At 37.4% G+C, this 8,427-nt stretch overlaps 2 protein-coding genes across 8 annotated transcripts; one reads left to right on the forward strand and one right to left on the reverse strand.

Annotated features, from left to right (window-relative positions):
- The first annotated feature begins 385 nt into the window (after positions 1 to 385).
- LOC112800560 (filament-like plant protein 7) lies at positions 386 to 5,906 on the forward strand. Of its 4 annotated transcripts, none has more exons than XM_025842889.3 (7): positions 386 to 943; positions 1,023 to 1,100; positions 1,564 to 1,711; positions 1,883 to 2,027; positions 2,111 to 4,571; positions 4,679 to 4,736; positions 5,247 to 5,906. In XM_025842889.3, the coding sequence occupies exons 3-7, from the start codon at positions 1,595 to 1,597 to the stop codon at positions 5,706 to 5,708; spliced, it is 3,243 nt and encodes a 1,080-aa protein (XP_025698674.1). In that variant the 5' UTR covers positions 386 to 943; positions 1,023 to 1,100; positions 1,564 to 1,594; the 3' UTR covers positions 5,709 to 5,906. The 4 variants fall into 4 exon arrangements, with proteins under 4 accessions (XP_025698674.1, XP_025698675.1, XP_072092759.1 ...); XM_025842890.3 differs by having other exon boundaries at positions 487 to 943; positions 1,564 to 1,684; XM_072236658.1 differs by lacking the exons at positions 386 to 943; positions 1,023 to 1,100 and adding an exon at positions 1,278 to 1,461 and having other exon boundaries at positions 1,564 to 1,684.
- A 297-nt stretch (positions 5,907 to 6,203) lies between these two features.
- LOC112800561 (protein IN CHLOROPLAST ATPASE BIOGENESIS, chloroplastic) lies at positions 6,204 to 8,427 on the reverse strand. 4 transcript variants are annotated; one of them, XM_025842891.2, is made up of 10 exons: positions 8,051 to 8,427; positions 7,870 to 7,944; positions 7,744 to 7,786; positions 7,600 to 7,657; positions 7,334 to 7,501; positions 7,187 to 7,249; positions 7,007 to 7,101; positions 6,819 to 6,900; positions 6,629 to 6,739; positions 6,204 to 6,529 (listed from the first exon to the last, which is right to left on the reverse strand). In XM_025842891.2, exons 1-10 carry the CDS (start codon positions 8,274 to 8,276, stop codon positions 6,389 to 6,391), a joined length of 1,062 nt encoding a protein of 353 aa, XP_025698676.1. In that variant the 5' UTR covers positions 8,277 to 8,427; the 3' UTR covers positions 6,204 to 6,388. The 4 variants fall into 4 exon arrangements, with proteins under 4 accessions (XP_025698676.1, XP_072092760.1, XP_072092761.1 ...); XM_072236659.1 differs by having other exon boundaries at positions 6,629 to 6,723; positions 8,051 to 8,398; XM_072236660.1 differs by having other exon boundaries at positions 6,629 to 6,723; positions 7,334 to 7,497; positions 7,596 to 7,657; positions 8,051 to 8,382.

Raw genomic sequence — 8,427 nt, forward strand, 5'->3', positions numbered from 1 at the left:
GTTAAATATTTTACATTTGTAATTAAGAAGCTCTGCTATAAAAGAGTAACACAGTATTGCATCATAAGCTAATTAGAATGGAGACAAACATGGCATATTGGCAAGGTACCTTTTTTCTGCTTTGCGTTTGGTTCCTAAATGCCGAATATAAGGAGCAGATTAGGGTTTAGGGACCACAAAGAAAGGGTTAAAAAAAACAGAGGACGCTGATGGTAATTAAAAGTTTAAAACCCAAACCTGAATCACCAAAAAATATATTTTGGTAGATAATTTAAAAATATTTTTATAAAACTTGCCTAAGATATATCATGATCTTGGTTGGCTCTTGGCTGATATCTAACTTGTCTAACTTATTTTAAGCTATTCACTACAAGTAACAACTAACAAGTGAATAAAATTGTTGTTAGGCGCGTGAAGGAAATGAAGAAGGGAAGTATGTGCCCCTACCCTACTCTCTCTCTCTTTCTCGTCCTTCCTTTAGTGGTCAAAACACTCAGATTTTTAACCCACCAAACCGACACTTTCTCCTCTTTCTTTCTTTCTTCTCGATTCTCACAAAATACTGGTATAGTATATGCAAATTATTGTATAAGTCAGGGAGATCATTACATTCATGATATAGTACCCATCATACATATACTATACTATTTTATACTACCATTAACTCTCTTACTAATAATATCAAATTTTCAATTTCTTAAAGATCATATTATTTTAATAAGCGAGCAAATATCTATTATTCTGTCTTTTTCTATTGGACTCAGTACACTTAACTTTCACTTTCCCGTCTTATTTATTTATTTCTGGCGAACCAAACACACACATACACACACACACATGTTGTTTCTCTTTTAAAAGGAGGTGAGGTGGTTGTGAGTTGTGGTGCTGCTGAGACTACTCAGAGGCTGAGTCATTTTCCTGCAATTCTGTGCCCTTAGCTTCGGTAACTGATTCAGACACTCACAATTCACACATTATTAATCATATGTCTCTGTTTCACTAACCTTGTCTTTCCTTCTCAGCTCAACTACAGCATTTCACTGTTCCTTTTTGTTGTCTTTGATGGACGATCAATGCACAACCACCTTCATTCTTAATAGGTCAGAAACTCAGAAACCAAACCATACAATGCATGTCAATGATTTCTCTGTTGAAGTTCTTTTGTTTTTCAGGTTGATGTTGTGTTAATTACAATTCTTTATGAAATGTTATGTCATGTGCCGACAATGTACATGCCTATGTAAATAAGAGAGTTTAAATATTTTATTTTTATATGCACGCGCACATATTTTCCTTTGGCTACAGCTATCGTACTATGACAGAACAATCGATCACGTGTGCTTAAAATTCTTCATATATGATCTAGCTACTTGTTGAGGACCATATTATTCAATGAAATTTGATAAATTAATGATGTAGTGCTTCTCAATGGTGCTCATCCAACTATTAGTATTGAAAGAAGTGAAGTCATTATTCTTGTTAGCTTGGTTTATTCCTATGATGAATTCATTATTCTATATTTGTACTGCAATTCCTATTTCTCTTACTGAAAGATCCATGCAGATTTTTCATCATTTGAAGCATTCTAATCAGTATGGATCACAAGTCTTGGCTTTGGAGGAAAAAGTCCTCGGAAAAGGCAGCAACTGACAAAGCAAATAACACTTCAAAAGAAAACGAGGAGGTAATTTGTTTGGTTGAGAATAAAAAGGTAATTTGATTATGTCTAAAATCAGTGGTTTTATTCTGATAACAAATATCTTTTTTTATTTTCATACATAACAGTGGTATTCGTTAGGGATCATAAGTTTGTTAAGTGTAATATGTGCTTTATCATTTGATAAAAATGGTTTTTGTTTCATGCTCTGCCTTTCTGTTGTAGGTACAGGCACTTCTAGCAGAAAAAGAAGAATTGGAAAAAGATTTGAAAAGATTGAATGATAAGCTTGCTTCTACAATTTCCGACAACAAGTTGAGAGATGAGCAGGTGAAGAAACAAACAAAAATTGCACAAGAAGCAGTGACAGGTAAAATTTGCACAGTTTCTGTATACTGGTTTATCATTTGCCTTCCTGTTAATAATTCAGGATCTCGTAAAATGTTGGTGTAGGATGGGAGAAGGCAGAAGCCGAAATGGTGTCTATGAAGCAATATCTTGAAGAATCAATGCAGCAGCAAATAGTTTATGAAGAAAGAGTGAGCCATCTGGATGGTGCTCTCAAGGAATGTATGCAACAGTTGCGATTTGTTAGAGAAGAACAAGAGCAACGAATTCAAGATGCTGTCATGAAGGTTTCAAAAGAATTTGAACAAGCACGCTTAATTTTGGAGGAGCAGCTATCAGAGACCACTGAAGAGCTTGCTAGATCAGCCGTTGAAAATGCTCATCTTAATAAATCTATTCTTGCAAAAGAAAATTTGATTGAAGATCTGAAAAGACAATTGACTCAGGCAGAGGCAGATCATAATGGACTGATGATTAAGTTGGAGTTTGCCGAGAAAGACAACACATCTCTAAAGTATGAGGTTCGAGTGCTTGGCAAGGAACTTGAGATCCGAAATGAGGAGATTGAATTTAATCGCAGAACAGCTGATGCTTCTCATAAGCAGCACCTAGAGAGTGCCAGAAAAATTGCCAAGTTAGAATCAGAATGTCAGAGATTGCGTCTTTTGGTTCGAAAACGGTTACCAGGTCCGGCAGCCTTGGCGAAAATGAAGAATGAAGTTGAAATGTTGGGATGGGAATCACTTGATATGAAGAAGAAAATGGTGAACTCATCCTATGTAATTGAATCTTCAACGGACAATCCCCTTGAGAGTACCAATAGAAGAATCACTACCTTAACTGAGCAACTACATGCTGTGCAAGAAGAAAACAAGACTTTGAAAGAGTCCCTTAATAGGAAAGCCAGTGAACTCCAATTCTCAAGATCAATGCTTGCCCGCACCGCCTCAAAACTATTGCAACTTGAGTCACAGATCGAAGAATTCTCCAAAGGTCAAGTAGCATTGGAGCAGCCTAGAAGTATTCTTGCATCACACGAGTTCTCTTTGGCATCAATGTCTGACGTTAGCAGTGATGATAAGGTTAGCTGTGCTGAGTCTTGGCCTTCTGCATTGGTCTCAGAGTTGGAGATCCTCAGATGTGCAAAACAGAAGGAACTATTGTCATGCAGAAGTGTTGGAAGCTCAGACATAAACCTTATGGATGACTTCATTGAAATGGAAAAATTAGCAGTTATCTCTGTTGAAAAAGCCTCTGAACGTTCTCATGCTTCTTTAGAAGCAGATAATGGAATAAAGGATCTCTCAGAGATTGGACCAGATGAAAATATCTCTGAAGTAGTTGGTAAGGAGATCATTCCGGTGTCTGATCATACGGCTGACTTTGCAACATCAAACCATGAAACCTGTTCCGGTGACATTTTCGAGGGTAACATTCCTGGTTGGCTTCATCATGTTGTAAAAATGATCTTGGAGCGAAACTTCGTCACTCATAAGACCGTTGATGATATAACTGAGGACATCAAAGTTGCTTTGGGGTGTCTAAACAATTCAGACCAATGTGAGTTTCATTCAAGCAAAACCCGTGGTCATTTTGAAACAACAGATAAACCTCAAAGTTCTCTTGTACCCCAATCTGGTGAAGTAAATGTTGCTGAGATCTCATCAATAAAGAGTAGAAAACAAGAAACTGGGACTGATCTGAGTAAATCCATTAGCAAGATAGTTGAACTTATTGAAGGGATCAGCATGCCTGCTGAGGCTTATGATGATTCAAATCCCCTTTGTAGAAGAGATGGAAGTTCAGACAATAATCTAGAAACGACGACAGACTACATGGTCCGTGTTCTCCAGTGGAAAACATCTGAACTTAATAATGTCTTGCAGCGATTTCTCCATCTGTGTTATGAACTACTGAACGGCAAGGCTGATACTGAAAATTTTGTTGCAGAACTGACCACAACTTTGGATTGGATTATGAATCATTGCTTTTCTCTTCAGGATGTTTCTAGTATTAGGGATGCTGTTAAGAAACAATTTGACTGGGATGAGACACGAAGTGAAAATGAAGCTGAAATTAGGATGACAAGTCATTTTCCTGAAGTAGATAAGTTGCATCTTCCCAAACAACAGTTGTCATGTGTGCCACTGCTAACTAATTCCGATGGCCATGATTATCAGACCAAAGCGATGAAAAATGATCATAAGGAAGAGTTTAAAAGTGTTAATGAGGTCAATTGTGAAGCCGAAAAGGAAGTCTTGGAAAGTAGCCTTCAAACTGCTGCTAGGAGAACAGAACCCATAATGAATCAACTTCAGGAATCAGAGAAAACTATTGCTAGTTTGAGATTGGAGCTACAAAACCTGAAAGAATCCAATAAAGCACTTGAAGGTCAAATTCAAAATGAAACATCGATAAGTGCGGATGTTAGTTTTCAGTTTACAGAAGCTGAATTAAAAGAGGCTCATCACAAGGTTTTGGCATTAGAAGTGGAACTAGAGAACAAGAACCATCATTGTGAAGAATTAGAGGCCAGATGTATTGAACTTCAGCTCCAGCTTGAAAGGTATCAATAATTTTTAAATACTATTTACTTTCCAATATAATTTTTGAACATTTGGCTTTAATTTGGTATTTGAAGATTTCCACACTTACTGAAATTCATCTTCACAGCATGACAAAGGAGTGCTCAAAAGATGACATTCTTCAGAAAGATAAACCACTACAAAGTGTAAGCTCTTTTCAATTTATTCTCTTTACTTCTTGTCATAATCAGAATACGTTTTCTCACATGAAAAATTCTGGAAAAATTTCATCAAGTTAAAGTATTATTTTTCGAGACACAAACTAAAATCTAAATAGTATTTAGTTGTACATGAGGTTGACTTGTTCTCTATGGTAAAAAGGAGGGAGATCCAAGACTAGAGCATGATGAGCAAGTTACTTCATCCATTCAACATTGTGTTTTTACTTGTTTCTAAGCTTCACACTGTGCAGCAACATATACACTATCGATTAAAAATAAATGAAAAGAAGGTTCGATTATGAGTTTCATGTTTATATGTTAATGATTACGAAAAACAAACAAAACAGAAGAAAGGCAATTCTGTTTCATGATTAAAGCCTTTCAGTGTAAAATTTAACTCCATCATTATAGTAACTAAATTATGGCATTGCTTTACCTGTGGATCTATGTTGAAATATGTATTGTGTTGTTGAAAGGTGTTGATATTTCCTGCAGGACTGGGAGATAACAGCTGCAACAGAAAAGTTAGCAGAGTGTCAAGAAACCATCCTTAACCTTGGGAAGCAGTTGAAGGCATTAGCTTCACCAAATGATGCATCCTTTTTTGACAATGTCACCGCCGTCGAGCATAACACAACCACAAGCATAATTACTGTCCCCCCAAAAGGCATAAAAGTGAAAAGTCGATCTTCTCTACTCGATCAGATGCTGGCTGACAATGACACCAAACTAAAGGTTGACAAAGCAAGTGACAGAAGCTCTAGCATGACAGATTTTGTACAGCCCCTAGAAAAGATTTTGGTTCTGAATGGACTTAAAGGTCAGGATGAGAGCTCCAGTGTTAACTCTTTGGCCATTGTTCGTGCTAAGAAATCAGGAGGTCGAAGCTTATGGAAGAAGCTATTAGGGAGGAAGAAGAAAGCCAAAAAGAAGGCACATTTTCTGTTTAACACATAAAATGCAATTCTAATGTTTTTTTTTCAGTACTTCCTGTAGGAGAGGAAGCAATTATATATCTATGTTGTATTATTAATAAAGGAAGGAGTTATGTGCTGTCTTTCTGTTTATTTCTTGGCTCTTCGAACGCCTGAAAACTGGTAACATTAAATTCATGTTATGGAATACATGCACCACTAGTCAAGTAGTGTTATGCTATACATACTTACCGATTGTGCAGCACTGAGAAGCACATTTAAAAGAGGGTTCCAGGTTTCGCTAGCTTATATCAATGTTGATATGTTTTACTAAGAATATCTAATTGAGGCCATCTTTTCACGGCTTTTTGAACATACTACTGCAATGTTACAAACACTTTACCAATATATAATAGTTTCTAAACATATTTTTGTCTATTTAATCCTGTTGTATTCAATAACTTGTCAATTTTATTAAAGGGCTGAAAAATGCAAGAGTATGGTGATTCTTAGATGTAGATCATATAGAAAAATTACAGGCATGCAAGTAGGTCAGCTTAACTTTATTTCAATGAAATGAAAACTCAACAAAAATTGTCAAAGCATGTAGAATATCTTGTAAATTTTCCAGTACTATACAATCAAAATCTTCAAATGAAGTGTTGGAATTGCTGAAATGGCAAGCAACTGCAGCCAGCGCGTGGGAGCAAATCTGTAGGAATATTAATCTCTGTAGAGTATAAACTTTGCGACATCATTGAGTCCTGCTTCGTCGTAACATTGGGCAATCCGCTCCAAATAGTCATCCCAAGTTCCATCCACAGAAGCCAGATCCAACAGGAAAGCAGCTTCATCCAGTACAACCTGCAATCGATTTGAAAATGAAAACTATATTAGGATGAACATCATATAATTCTGCAGCCATGATATAAAATGAATAAATAGTTGACACTAATATAAAACCTGTGCAGGTGCCTTGCCCTTCTTAATATCTCCTTGCCTTCCCTCCTCTGTGACCTTCTCTTTGACATACTCAATTTGTTCATCTTCCCATTGTGCTATATTAGCAACATCCTAAATAAAACAAACATCACAAAAGAAATAGCAGGAAAGGAAGAAATTAAGTCCCAAAATAAAGGAATATACAGTATACCCGATATTTGCAGCCCAGAGTCCACCACGGCGACTTCAGAGCTCCCCTGGCAGCATCTTTAGCTTCTGCATTACGCCCAACCCTGTGAAAAAAACATAATACTCCTTAGGAGATGAAGGGTAAGAGTCAGGCTTCCATCTTGAACAGCCTTCAGAAAATAATGGAAAATGTTACTACTTACTACCAACCTCAACAAAACCTCAGCATTGAACACAAATGGCCGAGCAAATCCTGGAAAATGCTCCTTCTTCGTATAAAATTCCCCCGTTACCAAAGCTGAAACCTTCCACACAAAGACGTAACTGACATGTAATCAATTTACTGATAGCTAATGCTTGAGGAACTAATCAAATACAAGAGAACCTTACATGATCCCCTTCCTCAAAATGTCGCATCACTTTGCGCTCTAAGATATCTGGAAATAGACCAACCTGATAACAAATTAGATTCCTGCAATGATGTGTCATGGCACATGGAATTTTAACAAAAAAGACATTTTAGAAATTTACCAATACCTTTTTCAACAGATAGACATCTAGGCTAGAAGCTTTGGACTCTGCAAAATCACCCTTTCTGTAAAGTTTCTCCCCAGCATCCGCCGAGGCATGAAACAGTTCATCATTTCTGTCCTGACTGTTCTTTGCATCTTCTTCAACCAATATTCTGTGTATAAATTGGTCTACCTATAAATACAGCACATAAAGATTAGGCATAATACCATCTCAATTAAGGCTAGATAAATCAACACAAACATAACAATGTCATTGAAAATTCCACTTACACTCTTAGCTAACAGCCACACTCCATACTTATTGACTTCCACCACCGGCATTTCCATCCTGCATGTGTTTAAATATTGCAATATCATTCAAACAATAATGAAATTAACCACACACACACGAAAAACACAAACACCGAGCCATACTCGGGTGGAGCCGTGGGCCATCGCAACAGCGCAGTCACAGTACCTATAAAAAAAAAATCACATGAACAGAACACAGAACAGAGAAATTGAAGAGATAACAAAGTCCTTAATACAGTGTACGCACACCTGAGCTGTTCTTTGAGAGTGGTATAGCAAGGGGGATTAATCCTTTCTTAGCACCGGGAGAGATAATAGATTCACCTATTATACATAGCAATCGGTAAGAAACTTCAGATAGAGCACACTAACTAGTTCGATTTCAGTACTTGAGATTCTACAGAATGTGTTATGATGATTCATACGTTACCTCTGGTTTTCAGGATAGATAAGAGTTGTGAGAGATGCTGAGGAGGGTGAGTTGCAGCTACGTCCTTAACAAAAGACGAGTGCTCTGCGACCACATGGGAAGTAGAAGAAGAAGAAGCAGCAACAGCGGTGGTGAACCGGAGGGAGGATGGGCGGTTACTGAAAAGGAGTGGCAGGACGCTGCCATGTGGAGGTCCTCCGTACAACACACCGCCACCAATCTTCATTTCTGTTACCTTTTTCTTTTGGTTTTGGTTCGTTGCCTCATCTTTTCTTCCCTCCCGTTTGCCGTTTTTACCTCCCTTTCATTTTTGGGGCCAAAAAAACAACTACCACACAGAACACTCAGTGGTCACTGGTCACCAATAGCGTGGGATT

This window comes from Arachis hypogaea, chromosome 5 (genome assembly GCF_003086295.3).
Source record: "Arachis hypogaea cultivar Tifrunner chromosome 5, arahy.Tifrunner.gnm2.J5K5, whole genome shotgun sequence".
In the NCBI taxonomy this organism is placed as follows: Eukaryota; Viridiplantae; Streptophyta; class Magnoliopsida; order Fabales; family Fabaceae; genus Arachis; species Arachis hypogaea.

Coding starts and splice junctions, on each gene's coding strand:
- LOC112800560 (XM_025842889.3), top strand. CDS start 1,595: ATGGATCACAAGTCTTGGCTTTGGAGGAAAAAGTCCTCGGAAAAGGCA. Junction 2,028..2,110: donor TGCACAAGAAGCAGTGACAG/GTAAAATTTGCA, acceptor ATGTTGGTGTAG/GATGGGAGAAGGCAGAAGCC. Junction 4,572..4,678: donor CTTCAGCTCCAGCTTGAAAG/GTATCAATAATT, acceptor TCATCTTCACAG/CATGACAAAGGAGTGCTCAA.
- LOC112800561 (XM_072236659.1), bottom strand. CDS start 8,276: ATGAAGATTGGTGGCGGTGTGTTGTACGGAGGACCTCCACATGGCAGC. Junction 7,945..8,050: donor ATCTATCCTGAAAACCAGAG/GTAACGTATGAA, acceptor TATGTATAATAG/GTGAATCTATTATCTCTCCC. Junction 7,658..7,743: donor TGGCCCACGGCTCCACCCGA/GTATGGCTCGGT, acceptor AAACACATGCAG/GATGGAAATGCCGGTGGTGG.